General features: G+C 32.2%; 1 protein-coding gene across 1 annotated transcript; it reads left to right on the top strand.

Moving 5' to 3' along the window:
* The first annotated feature begins 483 nt into the window (after positions 1–483).
* Positions 484–22,910, top strand: LOC148623042 (BTB/POZ domain-containing protein KCTD9-like). The gene is made up of 12 exons (XM_088573534.1): positions 484–635; positions 10,527–10,654; positions 11,797–11,840; positions 13,123–13,267; positions 13,902–13,963; positions 14,787–14,918; positions 15,407–15,474; positions 16,190–16,285; positions 17,042–17,191; positions 18,174–18,279; positions 20,583–20,716; positions 20,945–22,910. The coding sequence occupies exons 1-12, from the start codon at positions 588–590 to the stop codon at positions 21,059–21,061; spliced, it is 1,230 nt and encodes a 409-aa protein (XP_088429660.1). The 5' UTR covers positions 484–587; the 3' UTR covers positions 21,062–22,910.
* The last annotated feature ends 210 nt before the right edge of the window (positions 22,911–23,120 follow it).

The raw sequence follows: 23,120 nt of genomic DNA, 5'->3' as shown, positions 1-23,120 counted from the left end.
ATAAATAATACTGAAAATCCACATTTTTACCTGTTCTGCTAACTGACAGCATGGAGGCAAATTACTCACACATGTAAACAATATTCATACACTTTTGTAGTTAATTTTGTAGGGGGGGGAGGTGGCCATTTGACCCGGAAGTGGTTAGTGAGATTTAAAAACATTTTATGAGTTTTTATGTTTTTCTTTTTTTACATTTTATGAAAGCTTGTGGTATTGTGAGTCTAATAAGACCAAAACTATCAAAATCAGACATAGGACTACAAAGAAATTGTCATTTTTATATCATGCCCCTCAGTGATATTTTCCCTAAATTACTAAAAAATTACAATTTTAACTAACTTGTCACACCAAATTGATACCTATGCTAATTCAAGAAGTTGTAATAGTAAATATCATTTATCATTATGAAATGCAAATTGTCGGAACATTTTCCACGATCGGGATTGTAATACTGAATTTACTTTTTGTTTTAACACAAGCGGCATTTTTGTCTTAAACTTAAGCGACAATTCTATTTTCGTAAATTACCCAAGTGTCAACTCCCGTGGAACCTGTGTTATAAGCGTTACAAATTACACCCTGAAATGAAAAGGATAGTCATTTTCCGAAATGGAAATTTGACAGATGGAAAGGTATGATCGCATAATCTCATCTCATGTCATAGGAAGACATTTGAAGTTTTCATTTAAATCTAGAAATTTGTCACAAATTATTGCTAACTTGCACTGCATTATACATTCATTAAGGAATAGAACTATATGAATTTCAGACGTCAAATCTTGTTTTAGACAGATGTAGATTTATTCTGAAGTATGTTGTTTACATTTTTATTGTCAAAGTCATATAGAACAAAAAGTATTAAAAACGAGTAAATATACAATAACAGGTGCAGTGACTTAACATAATTCATAAAACTGATATACGGATGAAGCTTAGAACTGTGGGAAAATGCAAAGGTGTGCCTAGTATTTTCACCGGTTCGAGCAGAATTCATAAATCCAAGTTTTTTTTAAAGTCAATGCACTGTTCTTATTATACTGCAACAAATTTTTAAACCAATAATGAGTTTTTAGTAAGAAAATATGTTATTTATTCAAGTGGACCGCATCTTGGCAACTTCAAAACAATGCAACATTTGTGACGTCACAACAGAAAGTTATATTTATTCAGTGACTGTATATCACTTGTAAATAAACGGTCAATGCATTTTGACTGCTCAAACTGTATCCATCTGCACCATGAAAACTGAATTGTTCAATGTGTCATTGTTTTCTTTTCCTCTTTTGTCTATCTTGGAGTTGACTTTTTTTTGCAACTCAGCGTGTGTTTCTAGAAATATCCTACATGTGTACCAGTGCCCCTGGTCCATGCTCACAGTTTTCAGTGGAATCTGAGTTGCTCATTTACTTCTGTTACTTTGTATGCATTATTTTGGTTATTTTATGTTCTTTGTTGTATGTGTCTTGTTTTCCATGTCTGGTCTTTGTCCATGGATTACATTTTTTTGATTTTCATTAGAATCTTTGTTTCCTTGATTACTCTTTCAAATATAATGGTTGCAGTACAAGAGACTTCTCAATGATGTCATCACTGACTCATGATTTGGTTTTGATTGGCAAAAAATCCTTTGAATGGCATGCATCAATTTTAAATCACATACATGTGAACCAACTGTGAGTTGATCATTTTTACCTGAATAAGAACTTTTCTACTGTTCTATTGTGGAACAGAAATTCCTCCACTTTCTGAATTGTGAAAATTATCTAGAAAACCCAGTATTCAAACCCCAAAATTTGTGTTTCAATCTCATTTCTATGATTATTTGAGCCTTAAATTTGATAAAAGGTGTTGCCAACTGAAGAGGTAATGGAATGTTTTATTATCTGTAAATAATTACTGAGGAGCAATCAGCTGATCAGGGTTATTAATGATGATTAACAATTAGAAAAAAAGATCCTGATTGGATGCAACACCATTGCATGGACAGTCAATTATTTTCTGTAGATTAATTTTTACTGCACAATTAAATAGAAAATTACTGTAAATTCAACAGTCAAAATTGTGTAGAGCCAAGTGTGTTAACAAATGACCATTTTTTATTCAAAATGTCAGTTACCTCCCTTATAATTTTCTATCCTTTTTGTAACATTTTCTGTTCTTTCAACAATACAGTATATTTCACAAGTTTTGTTTGCAATAGTTATAGAACTACTATTCTTTTTGAATCATGATGATTTTGGAAATTTGGTATCAGCATTTTCGAATATGTGTTACATTTCCCAAAATATTTTACCTCATGATATGAAATGTATGCAGTTTGATTGATTTAATGAAAAAATGGTTTAAACTACAATTTTTTTGCTCACCTGGCTATTGGCCAGGTGAGCTATTCCATCACTTGTTGGTCTTTGTAGTGGTCTCTAACAATTCTTCAAACATCTCCTCTGAAACTACTGAATGGATTTGGATGAAACTTAAGATGATTGTTCCTTAGTAAAAAAAAACATGGCTGCTGTTACTTAAAATAGAACATAAGGGTCAGACAGCAGTTTTTGCATATATCTCCAAAACTGTTAGGTTTTATCAAATTCTGACATGAGGTAAAAGTGTTCACCATGATGAGCTCTATTTATGATGTAATTTTAGTGAAGATCTGTTGACCCAGATTGGAGTTACTGCCCTTTTTAAACGTTTTTTTACTGTTTTTGGTGTTGTTACTTTCAAAAATCTTCTCCTCAGAAACTACCATACAGAATTCAATGAAAGTTGGTATTACTGTTTTTTTTCTTCACCATGATGAGATCTACATGTACATGTATCTGTAATGTAATTTTGGTGAAGATCTGTTGACCTTGGTTGCAGTTATTGCCCTTTTTGGGTGTTTTTTTTGCTGTTTTTGATGTTATTATTTTTAAAAATCTTCTCCTCAGAATCTACTGAACAAAATTTAATGAATATTGGTATTACTTTTTTTTAGGGTATCGTGCACTACATGTAGATGACCGTTTCGATTTTTAATTGATGAAAAAACATGGAAGCATTTTTTTGCAAATAACTCAAAAACCATTGAATTTAGTCAAATTCTGATAGAGATTACATATTGTTCACCATCAGAGGTAGAAAGAGTAATCAAGGGAACCAAGGTTATAGCTGTAATCAAAAGAATGTAATCCAGGGACAAAGATCAGACATGGAAAACAGACATACACAACAAAGAACACAAAGCAACTAAAATCATACATACAAAGTAAGAAAAGAAAATGAATGGACTCCACTAAAACTGGGTGCATGGACCAGGTGCACCGGTAGCGTAAGCGCCCTCTGCTTTTCTAGAAACACCTGCCGAGTTGCTCATAAAAAGTCAAGTCCGGGGTAGACAAACGAGGAAAGGTAAACCATGACCCATTGAATAAATCAGTTTTCATGGTGCTGATAGATACATCCTAACGATCCACGAGTTCATGATGACGACCATAAAACTTCTGTAGTGATGACTTCAATCAAAGTAACATAACCTTGTTCCAGAAGCCTATTTGTTAGAGTTCTAGCGCAATACAAAAAGTCTGCGTAGTGTATGCAAGCTCTGGCATAACGTATGAGTTGTGATATGAACACTCCATAGGCAGGAGCCGAAGGGATGTTTCCACAGATGAAAGGAAAGTTGACAATTCTGAATGAAAAGTCATCATGTTTGTTGTAAAGTTTGGTCAATAGTTTTCCTTTACCATCGATTTCTAAGTGTAGGTGTAGACCTTTGCGAAAATTTTGGGAATGATTTTTTGCTTGTTGTAGGATTTTTGTCACTGAAAACAGATTTTTTTGTCATTTTAATGTGTACAACTCTCTAAAACCAATTGCAACTAAATTTAATAAAAGTTGGCACAATTTTCTTTGGGATTTCCTCCACAAACTAATCATTTAAAATTTTCATCAGTCAAAAAAACATGGCCATTGTAACTAAAAATAGAACATATTTTTTTTTTTTTTTTGTGCATTTTTTGCTTTTTTTTCCTCAACTATAGAGGAATAATGAAAATGAAAGCTACCCATAAAATAAACATGATATTCTGAGTTTATAGGATGTATTGAAATTATTTTATAGGTAGTCATTTTATGACCATTTTCACCAGTTGCTCAGATTCAATCTTTAGGAAACTAGGTGTTTTCAGTTGAATGGTGTTGAAAGAGTTTTCTGGGTGGCCATTTGCCTGCTAATTTTTATGCTTGCTTTGATTCATTGATGATTATTTTACATAGTACCATGGTCTCCTGATATGAATGGTGATGATGAAAATTTTGGATAGCCACGGTTTAACTTCATTTTATGTTCTGTACTAGGCTAATGCTCCCTCAGGCCTTTGGGGAATAATAAGGCATAGTGGATTCCTGCCCAATTTTTTTTCCAGAGGTTCTAAAAACACTTTGAAGGCATTTCTAGCATTATACAGTGCCATAGATACTCTTTTGAACTTATAGCATTCATCAATATATGCTCTTCTTCAGCAGTTGTTTGTCAAACATGGCAGCAAAGCATGATACTTTTATTTACTTAGTTAATAGGATATGGTTTCTCAGGTTCTCTTTGAGAGCCTCTTGTTTAAATGATGGTCATGCCACAGGTCAGTGAAGATACATGTTTAATATGTTAATCAGAGGTACTTTACTCTTGATTGGAGTGGAATACAAGGCAATAAAGCGTCAATTTATGTAGACCGTTAGAATTAAATCCAATTAATGACACATCATTAAAATTACAAAAAAAATAAATAAAAACTATTCAAAATGAATTTTGCAAACTGTGCTTTAAAATCCTTCGCCATTTCTGCAAGTTATTTGTCAGTGGTAAAAATGATGAGTGCCGTCTAAATCACTGTAGATCAAAGTCTTTTTATCACTGTAGGATGATGACTACCAGACACAAACATGACACAAATCCAAAATAATCAAATCGTTCTTTGCTGCAGTTACCACTGCCTGTTACTATTTTTGTTTACAAATACCAGTAATAAATTAATCAATCATACGTCATAAGACAAAACAGTCGTTTTGAGATATTACCGTCCCTTTCTCATTTTCATGAATTTTCAGAATGTTCTATTTTTGATTTTGAGGTCTTTCAAGGTCTACTCATATTCATTTTCATCCATATTCAATTTGTTTATTGTGAACAGGAATCAACTAGTTTAAGAGGCTGTTCGTGTAAAAATCAGGTTGATCCTATGATATGATTGGCACCAGGTAATTTTGATCCCACTGAATTTTTTGTTCCAATGTAATGTATATATCATATGTATGTCTGATAGTATAGTTTGTTTGAAATCCACCGTTGTTGGCTCAGAAAATGATTTTAAATTTCCATAGCAAAGCAACCAAATTTTGCTCAAATTAAATAGTTATTTCCTTTCCTTTCCTCGTTTGTCTACCCCAGACTTGACTTTTTTATGAAGAACTTGGCGGGTGTTTCTAGAAAAGCAGAGGACGCTTACCCTACCGGTGCACCTGGTCCATGCTCCCAGTTTTAAGTGGATTCCAAGTTGTTCATTCGCTTTTGTTACTTTGTATGTATGATTTTAGTTACTTTGTGTTCTTTGTTGTGTGTGTCTGTTTTCCGTCTGGTCTTTGTCCCTGGATTACATTCTTTTGATTACTGCTATAACCTTGGTTCCCTTGATTACTCTTTCAAAGAATTTCAATGCTCTCTATGTAATTTATTTCTCTATAATTGTTGTAGTTACCAAAAACCAACATTCAACTTTGAGAAAGGATGGATTTGTGATGTGAAATGGAGGAAAATATTTTGAAAACAAAATTTGTCATGTGCCACCCACTGCCTGGTTTTTGCATAGACACCCTCTTAAATGACTTCTCAGTGCCTTTGATAAGACTAGTTTCTGAACAGATACTCAAATTACAAATATTTTTATTGTTTGCTGCAATACACTATTTACATCTTGTATTCCGTTGAATATTTTGGTTGACCCTATTGAAAACGCAGTGGAATGAAAGTACTCTCACAGTAGTAGGCCTTTATTTTGAAATTTATTTCATTTGCTGGAAGAATTTTTGTCTGAATATTAAGATATTCTTAATTTCTGCAGAATTTAGTTGAAATCATGGCTACCTTCCACTGATTGGCTAAGAAGTAAATGTATGTCCAATAACATTTGTCTGGTTGTAGGATACCAGAGTAAAAAAAGGGTTAGACAAGTAAAATCATTTTGCACAAAATAGATTGAATCCATCTTTTATGCCATGTCAACTTTGACAAGCAAACTAATAAACATACAACAAAAAAAAGAGTTGAGATAAATATTAAATTTGTCAATTATATTTTTTAACGATGATTTTAAACTGGTCCTTTGTCAGATACTTTAAAATACAGAACATAGTAAGAACACATAGATAATTGTAATCCAATTGTATCCATCAGAATCAACACTGTGTTATAGAGACATGGGATTCAGTAGCCTTGGATTTTGGCTACTGAGCCTTGACTAATCAGCAGTAGATGTAGTATGACATGATAGGATAGGACAGGATGCCAGGCAGGCAAAGGGATTCAGTTGTTGAAATATAAATGATAACATTGAGATGGGATATGAAATAAGATTGAAAGACACATGTTAAAACGCCTACATGCATTTAACAAATTTTGACAAGGATGTGGCATAAATAAAGTTTTGTTCAGATGTATAATTAGCACACCTGGCCAAAGACCATATGAGCTATTGTCATCACTTGTGTTCCGTCGTCCATTGTCGTCGTCCATCGTCGTTGTTTACAATTTATCTAGACTCTTCTCCTCTGACACTACTTGACCATTGAAACCACACTTGGTATGAATGTTTCTTGGGGTGTCCTGCATAGAACTGATGTGTGGATTTTTGATAGGTTGAAAAAACGTGGCTGCTGTTACTAAAAATAGAACATACATTGGGGTCAGACAGTAGTTTTTTGCATATATGTCCAAAACTGTTGGGTTTAGCTAAATTCTGATTGTGTAAAAGTGTTCAGCATTATGAGATCTATCTGTGTTGAATTTTCATTTTAATCTGTTAAGCCGTGTTGGAGTTATTACCCATTTTCAACGTTTTTTTTTTTTTTTTTTTTGCTATTTTTAATGTTATTTCTTTCAAAAATATTCTCCTCTGACACTACGTGATTAATTGGAACTAAACTTGGTATGAATGTTTCTTAGGGTATCCTGCATAGAACTGATGTGGGGATTTTTGATCAGTAGAAAAATATGGCCACTGTTACTAAAAATAGAGCATAGGGGTCAGACAGTAGTTTTTCGCATATATCTCCAGAACTGTAAGGTTTAGCCAAACTCTTTCAATTGCTGAAATGATGCTTATTTTAAGGCCTTCAAAATTCTTGAGGAATGAAAGTTGTCAGATGACTCCTTGTATGAGTTATTGCCCTTGTAAGATGAAAGATGAAGTTTTTTTTTTTACTGTTTTCAGCCAATATCTTGAAAATTCAATTGCTGAAATAATCCTTGTGATAAGTCCTTCCAGTCTTCTTGAGTAAAAATTGTTGGACAAATCCTTGTTAAATTTATTGCCCTTGAAAGACAAACTTTAACCATGTGAGCGATTCAGGCTCCTGGGAGCCTCTTGTTTAATCCATTCAATCAAAGTTGAATTTATTCAGATAAGTTCCATTTTCACTCAGACCAATAAGTTTTGGTATGTACATTTTACTTTTATTTGTCCTAAAGTTAAAGAAAAATGTTGCTGTAGAGGCCTGTCAAAATATATACCCTGTTGAAATTTTTTGGGCTCAGTCTTATCAGATTCTAAATTTTCATTTTTCCGTTTCTGGACTTCTCTACTATTTAGCTCCCTTTGGAAGCATATAACAATTATATATTGAAAACAATGAAAGTGTTAACATCACATTTTAAAGTAAATGTAAAAACTTACCAAAACAGATTTTTGTTTCAAAACAGAGGCAGATTGAAGGACCAATCTAATTAAAACTAGATCTTGTAATTTGTCCGTGAATGCAGGTACGTAGTGGACAAATTACAAGATCTAGTTTTAATTAGATTGATTGAAGGATGGGCATACACCCCTTAAAATTGGGAAAAAATAATTTTGTTAAAATTTGTTTGTATGAAACTAAGACTGAGACTATTTATTGGATAATCATTAAAATATGGATGCCTTCCACATACAATGTCTTGGTATTTAATCTTTCATGAAATACATGAAAAAAGACAAAGGATAAAATATCTAAACATGTTTATTCAGATACAAACATTAGATTTTAGAAAAAGAGGACTGAATAAAATTACATATATGTTTCATTTCATGAATATTTCTTGGGTTCATCAACCTATTGAAAATAGATGAAGTCTCATCTCTTTGGGTTTCACTGTAGTTTGAAGCATTGCTTTTTCAAAAATTAAACTCTCTGAATGATCTAGCTTTGTTTTGCTCAGCATTTGATTCTAGTAAGCATTTATAACCTTAAATCTTGAATCCAAAGAAAGAGACATACCATGACTAATCACTGACATAGTGGTAAAAAAACCTTGATTGATAAACATTGTTGAATTATTTTTTTTTAACAATGTTTTAATGAGTTTCCCATCTCACCCACTCTAAGAGTAATCAAGAGAACCAAGATTATAGCAGTAATCAAAAGAATGTAATCCAGGGACAAAGACCAGACATGGAAAACAGACACACACAACAAAGAACGTAAAGCAACTAAAATCATACAAAGTAACAAAAGCAAATGAGCAACTCTAAAAAACTGGGAGCATGGACCGGGTGCACCGGTAAGGTAAGAGTCCTCTGCTTTTTTAGAAACACCTGCCGAGTTGCTCATAAAAAGTCAAGTCTGGGATAGACAAACAAGGAAAGGAAAACTATGACCCGTTGAATTAATCAGTTTTCATGGTGTGGATGGATACACCATAACGATCCACGAGTTCATGATGACGACCATAAACTTCTGTAGTGATGACTTCAATCTTGTAGCAACATAACCCTGTTCCAGAAGCCTATTTGTTAGAGTTCTAGCGCGATACAAAAAGTCTGCATAGTTTCGGTAAGCTCTGGCATAACGTACAAGTTATATGACTTTGTTAATAAAAAAGGGGGAATTCAACGTTTTTGAAGTATATCCCAGTAGTGGTTCCAACTATTTTCATAAAACTTTGGATAGTTTATTACTACTGATGTTAGCTCCAAGTTCAATTGATATGAATATTGGATTTTCTGTTTTCAAGTTTTTGGACTTCATTTATAAAAAAGGGTGATTTCCCGTACTTGCACAATAACTTTAAAACACTTCTAGCAATTGTCATTAAACTATTTTGAACTGTTTGGTTTTGTTCTATTGATATAAGCTGCTTTTTGAGTTTTATATATTTATACCTCCTGCAAACGAATTTGAGGGAGGTGTATAGGTTTCTTCCTGTCTGTCTGTTTGTCTGTTGGAACAATTTTTCTTTGTGTCAAATATTTAATCTCAATTAAATTCAGAACTGTATCAAGCTTGATTTTTATGTTCACATATGCCCCATGGAGTCAGGGTTTGCCTTCTGCAGGACTTGAAACATTTTATTGGAACTGTATCTCAATAGTGGTTGCACCCATGTTCATGAAACTATGGAAATCAGTTTTTTTCTATTGCTGTAAGCTCCCTTTCAATTGTTGTAAGTCTGAATTTCTGTTTTTATACAACCATATAAAAAAAATCCAACCAAAGGAAAGCTGAGATTGATTTAAGTGGTTATTACTGTAAAAATTAAGGGCCAAAGGGGGGTCCAAAAACAAGCATTTTCATGATGTCAGGACAATAACTTGACTATAAGTGAAGGAATCTATTTGAAATTGTAGTGCAAGGTGCTATACTACAAATGGATCACAGAGATCAATTTTTGTTGTTGTGACTTGAACTGATAAGAAATGAGGGGCCAAAAAGTGGTAAGAAATAGGCATTATCCTTAAATACAGATGATAACTTGAGTGAACTGAGTGTATCTCTTTGATATTGTACCAAAGGTGCCATACCCCCCAATGGAAGGCTGGATTTTTTTGGGTTGTGCTTATTGAAGAATAAGGGGTCATATTAAGAAGCCACTGTGATTCTGATCTAAGTTTTTCCCATGTCAAATACTTAATCACATGATGGTGATGCAGGTTCAGACATGTTATTGATCTTGTCCATTTGAGTGGGATATTAACATATAATATTTGCTTAAATTGTTCTAAAGTCACACCCAATACTCCACTATACTACATGGATGCACAGTATAAAGCAAAGTATATAAATATCAAATTATCAAATTATTTTCATTTTCTTCACAGGAAATTAAAAAAAAACCAGAAGTACTTGATGGAACAAAAATGTATACAAGGCTTTCATATGTTTTCTGTTTACTCAGTTATATATTTTGTATGATAGATTCAGCCAAGATGGTATATTAAACAAAGATGGTGTGCCAATTCTGTTAACTGTCCCAAATCTTCTCATTCTATTTACATGTTCTTTTGCTAATGCAGATAATAGCAGTTGCTGAAAACTCTGATCTTGGAAATCTTCTAGAGGAAGCAGGTAGTAAACTAAGCATTGATGCAAAAATATTCTACAACCCTCTTGGAGCCATACTTGATGATATTCTATTAGTGAGGTATATTATAACTTATAGTATTTCATGTCTGTATAAATATGAATGAACCTTGCATAATAAATATATCAGATAAGACACGTTGATTTACTCAAGGTGTCCATGTATTTTTAGCATACTTAAGGAATTCTTTTTTTCTACTAATTATGGTTTGAAATTTATAACAGTTACTGCATTACCACATTATATCATTTTAGGCAGGTTAAAGCTGCTTTAGCTGTCATTTTCATAAATTTTTGTTTCTGTTGAAACATGCCTTAACTTTGAATTATTTCTACTAAATTGTACATTTCCTGTACAATTTCGTTTGATATCCACAAATAAAATGCATTAAATACATAAAATAGGTGATGATACATATACATGTATTGTCTTGTATGATAAAAAGTCAACTTAGATAAAATTCATATGCATTAACTCCTGGTGACCTTAATCCTCGCATGTGCTGTAAGGGTCAATTCTTTAAAAAAAATCTGATTGCAAAGAGAAAGTGGTATATCAAGGGCAAGGAAGACCTGTTTCTTTGACGTACTCAAGCCGTAAAAGAAAAAAGTTTTAATATAGCGTAAGGATCTTTTTGTAATTTACATATAGTGATATAATGTGATACAGATGTGGTCAATAATTGTCATTATTTATTTGAAAACTATAAATCAAGAAATAGATGAAATGAAATAAAACAAGTAATGTGCTTACCTGTATCCGTTATTGCTATCTATAACCAAGGTGAAAGTATTTTAAACCCAGGCGAATGTCCTGTTGGCAATCTTCAGAGGTAATGGTAATTAGAGCTATCGATCTTCTTTGATTAAAAAAAAAGGTTTGTTTTGATTATATTCTGTATCGACATTTATGGCTTCAATTGCATTACTACAAACTTATTTCATTAAATCAGCAAAATTCAGTAGAATCAAAACTGAACAAATTTGGCAACTAATGCAGCTTTAAGAATGCATTTTAGTAAAATTAAAAATTGAACTGTTGTTTTAAAGAGTCAGTTACATGTATGTTAAATGTTAATTTTAAGGCCATTGTACATGTTTATTATAAAGTTAATTTGGAGTGTGATGAATGCTTTGCTGCTAGCTGAAGCAATGTTGATATATAATGTGTTTTGAATATTAACTTATTAATTTATTTTTCAGAGATGATGATTTTTATTATGTCTCAGAAGGTGAACCTTTCAGATGTTAGTATAATTTTATATCTCTATATAAAGATCCAAGAACTTTTTATACCCAATGCAACAAAGTTGCGCAGGGTATAATGTTTTTGATCTGTCCGTCAGTCCATCTTAAGTTTTGCGGACATTTTTTTTAAACGCTTGTGGATATTAACATGAAATTTGGTATATAAGTTCACCATGGTAAGTTACAGGTCAGGTGTAACTTTTTTCAGCTCTGATGATTTTTACTGAAATAACAGGCCTTGAACTTAGCAAAATTCACAGAAATAACAGTTTTCCACACATTTTTTCTAAACGCTTCCAGATATTGACATGATTTTTGGTATATAAATTTACCATAAAAATTCATGGGTTAAGACTTGAACATTTTGGAATGAGTGGCAAAAATGGGGCTAGAAACAATTCTTTTCCTTATGTCCAGACAAGAACTTAACTATTTTAAGATGGATCTCTTTGAAAGGTACTGTACCACCAAAGGAAAGTTGTGATCGAATTTGGAGATTAAAACTAAAACCAATTAAGAAGGAGGGGTCAGAAATAAGCATTTATTTTATCACTGGACAGTAATTTGAGATGTGAATAGATCTCTTTTGAATTGTACTGCTTGATTCAATACCACAAAAGGGAGACTGGGAGTGATTCTGGTGGTCGCTACTTGAGCTGATTTAGAATGAGGGGTCAACAAGGGGTCAAACAATCATTTTCTTGATGTCATGACAATACCAGTAACTTTACTATTAGTATATGGACCTCTTAACTTGTACAACAAGTTCCATACCCCAAAAGGAAGTTTGGGATTGATTTTAGAGGTTGTGACTGGAACCATTTATGAATTAAGGGCCACTTTGGTTCTGGGCAAATTCTTATCCTGTGTCAGACGTCTAATCACAATCAAAATTCAAAGCTGTATCAAGCTTAAATGATGCATCCTTACTTGCTCCAGCTGTTCAAGGCTTGACATCTATGGTCATATCATGCTGCCCCTGTTAATATAAAATTAGGAGATGTGGTATGATTGTCAATGAGATAGCCAAGCAACGAACAATTAAACTTTTAGCATTTTATATTTAAACTTTAAACCCATTCCATATTAGGGTAATGTACATATGCAGTAGATTGTGAAAGTAAAATGAGATATGTGGCATTGGAAGGATTAAGTATTTCAGACATAAGCACCTGTTCAAAACACGTAATAGGTGGATAATTATTGAGAAACTTATTATTGTTATTAATTATAACCTTATAACACCTGAAGTGTATTATATATATTGTAATAATTTTTCAGCTCCATTAAGACTGACCTCTATACCACACAGTAGTGGTGATAGTGTTGCTGTGAAAGGTCATGTTCATAACCCATCACCTTTGACTGATCCTCAGACAGAATGGCTAACACTCAATGTAGGAGGTCGTCTCTTTACCACAACAAGGTAAGTAAACTGGCCCTCAGACATAATGGCTAACACTCAATGTAAGTTGTTATCTCTTTACCACAACAAGGGAAGATCATGTTTATAACTGATCCTTAGGCAATTTAGCTAACACTCAATGTAGGAGGTCGTCTCTTAACCCATAACAAGATAAGTAAACTGGCCCTCAGACAGAATGGCTAACACTCAATGTAGAATGTTATCTCTTTATTACAACAAGGTGAAGTCATGTTCATAACTTATCCTCAGACAGAATGGCTCAATGTAGGTTGTTATCTCTTTACCACAACAAGGTAAGATCATGTCCATAACTGATCCTTAAAGAGATTCACTAACACTCTGTAGTGTGTTATTCTTTTACCACTACAATGTTAACTTAAAAACTGTTTTTAAATTTGTACATTTAATCCCAGATGAAAGGAGTATCACACAGGAACTCATTTCATTTCAGAAGATGAGATAAATGTGCAAAAGAAAATCAATGCTAGTACTAGTTAGATATGACTTGTTCTAAGGTGATAAGTGTAAATGTATTCCAAGATTTAAGAATATTGTTTGAAATGTGATGATTTTGGTTCATTGTAGTTATTAAACTGAATCAAATAAAAGCTAGTTTTTTATTAATCCATTTTAGAAGCACTTTAACACAGCAAGATCCAGATAGCATGTTGGCAAGGATGTTTTCTGGGGATACATGTAAGTATTTGTATTGATATTGGTCTGGAGCTGGTATGTCAGTTAACTGCTAGTAGTCCTTTCTGTGTGCATTTGTGTAAAGTATAATCATTTTCTTTATTTATGTTGTAACAAGGGACTCAGACCTTTTTGAACTGATTTTTAGGTGTGTTTAATTGTGTAATATTTTTCCACAGTGAATAGATTTCAAAGAGGGAGGGTTGTAATCATGCCAATGTACTTCAATCCTGCCACATTTGTTGCAACTCTCCTTTATTTCTGGCCTCTGTATATATTGTATAGTTTTCACATTGAGTTCACTTTTATGTTGCTGGAGTATAAAGGGGCAACTATTTCGCTGTACCTGTGTATAATGTTGTTTCACAGCCTACCCTGTGGTGTAAGGATTTCCTCATTATTGAAATCCATAGGTGGCCTTCAGCTGAAATTGTTCATTCAGATTGGGTTGTTGTCTCTTGTTATATTCACTATATCCATTCTCGTTATAAATATTGAGTTATATTGTTTATTCAATGTGCACTCAAAAACTCCAGTTACTATGTTACATTTGGAAAATTCCATACTCATTTCTCATTAGGTATGTTTGCAAATATTTGATCCCTGAAATAACATATTAATTGAACATACATGTACATTGAAAATGCATATACTAGTCTAACATGTTTTAAACCATCTCAAAAAAATTGCTGTCAAAGAATGGTATGGTGTCTCCCATGCCGTTAGGTATGTTGATGTCCATAGACACCTGTTTTATTATTTCATGTAGTTTGTTTATACATTGACTGTTTTGAAGTGACCATGTTTATTTAAAACATATTTACAGCTGTATCATGGTGTAGTAGTGTAGATGAGACTGGAGCTTACCTTATAGACAGAAGCCCTCGATACTTTGAGCCAATCATTAACTACCTCAGACATGGACGTGTCGTGATTGATAAAGGAATCAATGCAGAGGGTTTGTATTCATCTTATAAAATTTTCTATGAAAGTTACTTTAAATTTAGAACTTTTTACTTGCATTTATTGTTAGGTTTTTGTAATTTTCATATCACAATTTGTTTATGATTTTTGCAATACTGTAATAAATTCCCCTTTTTTCATGATAAAAGTTTCAAAATGCTGGTTTTACTTTGTGTGAGTTTAACTTAGTGGAGTTTTTTTTATCAATATTGTAGAACAAACATCTTGATAATTACATAATTGTTGTGTGTATGTCATAATTCTATAACTGGGTCATAGCCATATTTCCTTTATTAGTTTGTGCCAATGAAGTATTTGTATTAGGATTCATAGTATTTAAGACATGTTTTGCTTATTTTATTAGTATATTTAGTTCGAGAATAAATATTTCTATTATTTCTTACTGATACTTAGATATAATGTATTTCTATCCTCTATATGTTTTATTTCTGATTTCATGACTGTTTTATCTGTGTTACACAGGTGTATTAGAAGAAGCCAAATTCTATGGGTTGAGATCAATGATTGACCATTTAGAGGACTATATTGAGGTATTATTTGAGGTGTATTGTACTCATACAGCAGGGAGCTCACCTTGTCATTTTTGTTTTTTCGTGGGGGAGTGATTTTCTATACAAAACTTAACATGATTATTTATATATTTTACTCCTGTATTGAGTTCCACTAAACCCAAATTTTCTGTTTGATTTATTTGAAAAGATTTGAAATGAGTAGGAGTAATACTGGTACATGGATGCAATCTTGTTGTACATGAGTCTACCAAGTTGATGAAGTGTCTAGTGATTGAGGAGCTGATTTACTGTAACTGCCCCCCCCCCTAAAAAAAAGAATAAATAAAAAATTGACAAAAATATAAAAAAAAATTGGGAAGAAGTTCAAAATCAGAATTCTTTCATGCTAGTTTCTAGTATTGAGAAACTATAACACACAAATCATTCATTTCTTGATGACTAAAGCGATGTTTCTTCTCTGAAACTGATGTTCTCTGTGGATTTAAGACATATTTATACTCCAATTAGCTAAAATTACAATGTAGGCTAGCAAATATCTGATAAGAAATAAAAAAAATAAAATCTCCCACCCACCCTATATTTTTTGTGAAGGTTGGATGAGAATCTATCATTTCAGTTTACTTGGCCTTAAGATAATCCATTAACTGTATTCAACACCTCTTTACTGGTATCAGTGCTTATTTAATTTGATGAATTCTGAAAAACAAAGTATTTGATTCTTTAATGATTACAGAAAAATCAGAAAGCTGATGACAACACACCTATTTCAAGAAGGGAATTGGTGTTACGTTTATTATCAACTCCTACAGATAAGGAACTCAGATGCCAGGTAATGATTTAGATATGGAAAGAAATATTTCTTTGCTGTATACCCCCCAAAAACAGACTTTGGGGAGGGGTTATATACTAATTACCCTGTCTGTCCATCCATCTGTCTACACATCTTGTAAGCCCAACTCCAGAACTGCTAAATGGATTTTAATTATATTTTAATGAAAGGTTAGGCATCATATGTGGATGTTCATAAAGGAAGATAATTATTATTTGATACCTACAAAGGGAGTTATCCAAAATAAGGGTTTTTTTTTCAAACCTCACAAGTCAAACTTCTCAATGGATTTTTATGATATTTTATAGGAATGTCAGTCATCATATAAATATGTGCATCAAGGAAGATAATCACTCTAGGTTCCTAATAGTGGATATTAAGAATTAAGGTTATAATTTTTGTGAGCTTGCTGACAATTGTCTTAGTTAAGATTTAAAAGGTGCAAAATAAACTGAATTGAACCCAAAAAATACTTATTGGAGTTCTTTGATCTTTTGAATCTAACAATGTACTTTTATTTATATATTTAATTTTGCCAGTAGTAGGTCAACTTTTATTTAAAGTTTTATTACACACACATCCATTCTGTGTCACAAACGGTGCTGTGTTCACAATTCAATCACAATTAGAACTCTGAGTTTTATTAAGCTTGAATATAGATTTAATTGTCCCAGGTGCTGCAACTTCTATGGTTGTATTAACCTGTGACTGAGGGAGCATTTTTTGAATATTCTTATTCAGTTTAAATTGTTTCAGGGTATGGACTTCACTGGTGCAAATTTATCTAAACTTGACTTGAGGTATATCAATTTCAAGTATGCTGTTTTAAAGAATGCCAATTTAGCTGGTGCAAACCTATCATATTGTAACTTTGAGAGAGCTGATTTATCACATACAAAGATGGATGTAAGTAGACAATGATCTTTCATGAAGGTGGAATTTTTTTTTCAAAATTTATAATCCCCAGCAGTGTCATAATTTTCTGTCATTTTCTTTTTGAATATGTTTTTAGCAGCTCATAGATTGCTTTGGTTCCTAAAAAGGGTTGTAAATTAAATATTGAAGGTGGATTAATTTCTTAAGAGATATTACAAACCTATTTATATGTAAGAGCGTATTGGTTAGCAGTTCTTTATAGGCATTATTAGATTTAATTTGATATTAAAAAAATTGGAGCTAGTAGATTAAGTAAAATATTTTTATCAGAAATCAGAATAATTTTTACATGATTGCAAAAACTGTTGTAATGGTATCATGCTGTCATCAGCAGCCAGCCACTGTAGGCATTTTGGTCTCCAGACGATAATTTAGGTATAACTGTATAGTTCTTTAATTTAAGCACAAGGTGTCATACCAAAAAGCTGGGCTAGGTTATTGGGGTTGTCTCTTGAACCATTTAGCTTTTAGGGGCCAGAAACAAGCATTTTCATTATATCTGAACAATTACTTGACTATTAAGTTAATGGATCTCTTTGATGATTTATCACAAGGTTCCAAACCGCCATAGGGAGATTGGCATTGATTATCAGGCTTGTGGCCATAATCAAGTATTTTCATGATAATCGGACAATAATTTGAAGTAACACACTTTCAAAAGAAGGCTGAGATTGTAACTGGAACCATTTATGAATAAGGGGTCAAAACTTTACCTCTTTGATTCTGGTCAAATATTTATCCTGTGTCAAGTTTTTAATGAGAAACAAAGTTCGGAACTGTATCAAGCTTGAATGGTTTGTCCATACCTGCCCCAACTGTTCAGGGTTCCCCTCTGCAGTCTTATCAAGCTGCACCCAGCAAGCATTTTATAAAAAAAATAATACAGAGACTTAGTTTATAATGATGCCAGATTAATATTTAAAATGATTGCATACTGAGCTCTCAATTTCAGTCTGCCAATTTACTGGGTGCCAAAATGTTATGTGCCAATCTAGAAGGTGCATCACTAAGGGGATGTAATTTTGAAGATCCAGCTGGTAGTCGAGCCAATATGGAAGGTGTGTTAATTAATGTTTATACTTACTTATACTGCAACTGTTATATTTGAGCAAGGGAGTTTGGTGAAAATTTATAGGAATATTGAGTATTAATGTAGATGTGCATGAAAGAATATAAATAATGTTGGAGGACACCAAAGGGAGATAATCCAAATTAAGGGTTTAACATGTTTAAACCTCATAATTACAACTCATCCTAAACCACTCAAAGGATTTTGATGTAATTTTATAGAAAGGTTGGGTATGATATGAAGATGTGCATGAAGGAATTGAATTACTGTTGGAGAACTCCAAAGGGAGATAATCCAAATTAAAGGTTTAACAAACTTCATAGGTGCAACTCCTCCTAAACCACTCAAATGATTTTGATGAAACTTTATAGGAAGGTTTGGTATCATATGTAGATTATGCAGGTAGGAATTTAATTACTGCCAGAGGACTCCAAAGGGAGATAATCAAAATTAAGGGTTTTACATGTTAAAACATAGTAACACAATTCCTTCAACCCTCTCAAGGGATTTATAGGAAGTTAAAGTATCATATGTAGATGTGCATGCAAAATGCATGAAGGAACATAATTACTGTAGGAGGACTCCATAGTTGAGATAATTCAAATTAAAGGCTTTACATGTTACCTTGTAACTGCAACTCCTCCCAAACCTCTCAAGGAATTTTGATGAAATTTACAGGAAGGTTGGGTATCATATGAAGTGGTCTGTATGAAGGAATATAATTACTGTTGAAGGATTCCAAAGGGAGATAATCCAAATTAAGGGTTTTACATGTTCAAACCTCTTAAGTGCAACTCCTCCTGAACAACTCAAAGGATTTTAATGTAATTTTATTGAAAGGTTGGGAATGGTATGAATTTTAAAAGATATGCATGAAGGAATTTAATTAGTGTCAAAGGACTCCAAAGGGAGGTAATTCAAATTGTTAATGCAATTCCTCCTATTCCTCCTATCACTAACCACTTTCAGGTCAGATGGCCACCCCTCTATGTAGTACCAAAAGCACACTGAACCTAGAAATATGCATTGTAAGTGCATTATTTGTGGGTATTTTGATCAAAAGTAGTCAAAATAAAGCTGAGAATGTGCACTTTAAATTCATATTTGTAATTTACTACAAAAGTGTATGAATATTGTTAACGTGTGAGTTTTTTCCTCCATGCTGTCAGTTAGCAGAGAAGGTGAAAATGTTGATTTTCAGTATTTTTTATTCAAGTAAATTTCATGAAGAATTTCTACGGTCATCATACCATAGAATAATGATTTTGAAAGCCTTATTTTCCCAGCTTCGCAATGGTAAGATGTCATTTGTCCTGGGAATTCACAGCGAAACATTGAAAATTACTTGTTTAACATGTAAGGTAATGGAAACTTTAGAAGTGGTTAGTGAGACCTATACAGCTAAAGGGGTTTTTATGAAATTTTATAGGAAGGTTGGATATCATATGTAAATATGCATGAAGGAATATAACTACTGTTGGATGATGCAAAAAGAAGATAATCTGACAAGCATTTTCCATTTAAGTCCTTATGAATAGGGGCAATCTTGCTTACAGTATTTCTAATTTTAATACTTTATTTCATTTAGTATATTTCTGCACCAGTTACATGAAATTTTAGCTTTTCTGTCAGATATGTTTTGATTGAAATTCACTATAGATTTGAAATATGAATTGTATGTTTTGAAGATGTTTTCACTATTCTAGAAATTGTTCTGGACAAATCACAACTAAACATTTTATTGGTTCAAATGTGTTATAAAAACTATTGCTGCATTCACAGGGGTGTTTAATATGTTTCAAAAATATATTAAAAAGGATGTAGTGTTCACACTTCTACCAATCAGTGATGTGTTTTGAAAATGATTCAGTTGAAACTTATCATGGAAAATGCAAAAAGTATGGTTTTCTAATGTGTTTTAGTTTGAAAGGTTTCCAAAACATATTAAATCCTCATGTGGACCTGACATCTTGGAACAATTTGTTTTAAAAGAGGTGCTCCCATGTATAAAATCAGTATCATTTAACCATGTGAAAGTAATAAAAAATGTTTTAGAACTTCCCTGTGAATGCAAGTGTTTTGTGAAACATTTCAAACTAAAATGTTTGATCCAAACTGTATCAGAAAACTCATTATGTGTGAATGCAGCATATACATATTCAAGTTGAGATTTAAAATGCAATATGTGAATATTTTTATCTATTATTTTCACCTAACTGAGTTAAAAAAATTTGCATTTTTACAACTTGCCCCATAATTGCTTTTATGAATCTTATGACATTATTAAAACAGGAGCATTGATGAAGAATGTAGATTTGGAAGGAAGTCACATGGCTGGTGTCAATCTTAGAGTAGCTACATTAAAAAATGCAAATCTTCAGAACTGTGATCTCCGAGGAGCTGTGCTGGCCGGGGCAGATCTTGAGGTTTGTGTTGGTGACCTTCAGATTAAAACTCATTGTTATAGATAGAAATAAGAATAAGTTTTTGCAAGAAATTTTTTTTTCTTGTCTAACATTCAAAAATTTGAATTTTTTAAATCCTAGTACAAAAATGAGTTTATTCATATTGATATTGATTTGCAATTATTCATTTTTTTATTGTTTGTAATTTTGCATAACTAATTATATATCTTTTTTTTTTGTTTGTTTTAGAATTGTGACTTGTCTGGCTGTGATTTACAAGAAGCTAACCTAAGAGGGGCCAATTTAAAGGGTGCAGCTTTTGAATTGATGTTAAACCCACTGCACATGGCCCAAACTGTCAGATAATCTAGAAGTGTATAAATCGATGGTTATGTAATCAACTGTCTCAAGTGACACATATATCCGTCCATTTGCTAAATAAGCATACAGGCATTTTATCTTATTTGACTTGGGTGTTTTAATTCATACAAATATAGAAATATGTACCAGTACATGTTTGGTAAGAAACTGTTGTTATATATGGAGTCTCTTAGAGTCAAAGATGTTTTTGACTCACAATCAAGAAATTGAAGCATAGATTTTATTATTGCAAGTAGTGTAATACATTTTTATTGTCTTTTTGTTTTGTATACTTTTGATCAGTAGTTGAATTTTAAATCCTCTACCCTATCAGCACAAACTGAAAGAGGCTATAGTTTTTCATTAGATTCAAATGACCAGATTTTTTTTTATTTACTTGTAGTTGTATGATATTATGGCATTGTCATTGTTGTAGTTGTTGTCTAAAAGTTGTGAATTTGATTACATTTTCTTAATTCTGAACTTAGCTCTGTAATAATTCAATATCAGGGTACAAACAGTACAAAATTAAACTTTCTTTAAATCAAATCCTAGGCATTCTTTGGCTGAATCTGACCATGTACTAGATTAATTAAAGGCCTTGTTTACAAATTGGTAAAATTTGATTGATGAAAGCAAATTGCATTCTAGGAGTTTTTTATGGTCTGAATCTAACTGTGAATATCCTTGATATTTGAACATAAAAGGTGGATGTCCAATTTCATTTGGTACTTTAATTTTGTGTCAGACACATGCTGTGTCTAGGTTTTGTTCAAAATCTAGATTTAGAGCATTGTCAGCGTAAATATATTCATATTTGTTCAGGGTAGACCTTTGCAGTCATATCAATCTGCACCCTGTGAATAATTTTATTTTTGGTTAGTTAAAATTTAACTTAATATTGGGTTTGTAGATGACTGATTGGTTTAGTTAATAATTTTTCCGATGCAGTCGGTATAGTTTCGCTTTTTACCCTTTGACCTTAAGGACGCTTTTCTGTGGAAACACAAGTCATCTGATACTGATACTGATAACTGAGTGGCGTTTGAAAAATTTGTATTGAAATCATGTGTTTATTTTCTTGAATGAAATGTAGAAACTTAAAAGTAAAAAGAACAAAATTTTATTGCGTCAGCTTTTTTTTTTTAAAGATAGTACTTGTTTGGTTTGGTTCAGGGATATATGAATATTGATAGGGTTACAATTCTTTTGACTTTTGTTGAAATTTTCACTTTTTAAAAGAATCTTATTATCAACTTATTGAGTTATTATTTGGTTTATATTTAGGATTAAAGAAATTAAAAAGTTAAGTTTCCATTTTTGTTCAAGTCAATATTTTACAGAATAATGGCCCTTTCATTTGACTTTTTGGCTATGTTTCACTATGTGTTTCATTGGTATTCTGATAGAAAGTTATCATGAAGTTCAAATATGTATTGATTAATTTGAGTTTATTAAAATGAAACATTACAGTTAAAGTTCATCCAGAACTAATACATTCATGATTTCTTAAAATGTACATTGAAAATTACTCATTTATCTTAAATATTTGTCCAGTAATCTTTTTGTATAATTACTTGAAAGAGTGTATAACCATTTTTTGTGATATTTAAGTGCAATGATATTCCTTGTTTTCTTACATGATCTTGTACAGACTTGATATATATATAAAGTTGATTTGAGAGAATGATAGAAATGAGTTTAGTACATGTATTTAGTTCCTATAAGTTAGGCTTTTTGTGTGCATTGAGTAAAACAATGGTATAAAAGATGTACATGTATTATATGATTTTAATAGATTGTTATCTAAGTATTGCTTATACTACATGTAAGATGAATAAAATTGTCAACTTTACACAGTAATTGTTAATGTGCTCCGGATTAATGCTCAACACTATCCCTCCAGCTTTAATACTGGTGTACCACCCCAAAATGATTATAATAATTTTAATAAGCATTTTAGTAATTTGTGTGGTGACAGACAATATCAGAGTTTTTGTCAATGCAGAGGAAGGTTATATTTTTATATGACCACAAAAATATTTTGGTCCTATAACGGTATCAT

The sequence above is a fragment of the Perna viridis genome, chromosome 3, assembly GCF_037379345.1.
Source record: "Perna viridis isolate PV_CMFRI_1.1 ecotype Kerala chromosome 3, ASM3737934v1, whole genome shotgun sequence".
NCBI lineage: Eukaryota > Metazoa > Mollusca > Bivalvia > Mytilida > Mytilidae > Perna > Perna viridis.
Note: the sequence above shows the minus strand (reverse complement) of the source record. Positions and strands in the feature narration are given on the sequence as shown.

Coding starts and splice junctions, on each gene's coding strand:
- LOC148623042 (XM_088573534.1), top strand. CDS start 588: ATGAAAAGGATAGTCATTTTCCGAAATGGAAATTTGACAGATGGAAAG. Junction 636..10,526: donor GAAATTTGACAGATGGAAAG/GTATGATCGCAT, acceptor TTGCTAATGCAG/ATAATAGCAGTTGCTGAAAA. Junction 18,280..20,582: donor TAGTCGAGCCAATATGGAAG/GTGTGTTAATTA, acceptor TTATTAAAACAG/GAGCATTGATGAAGAATGTA.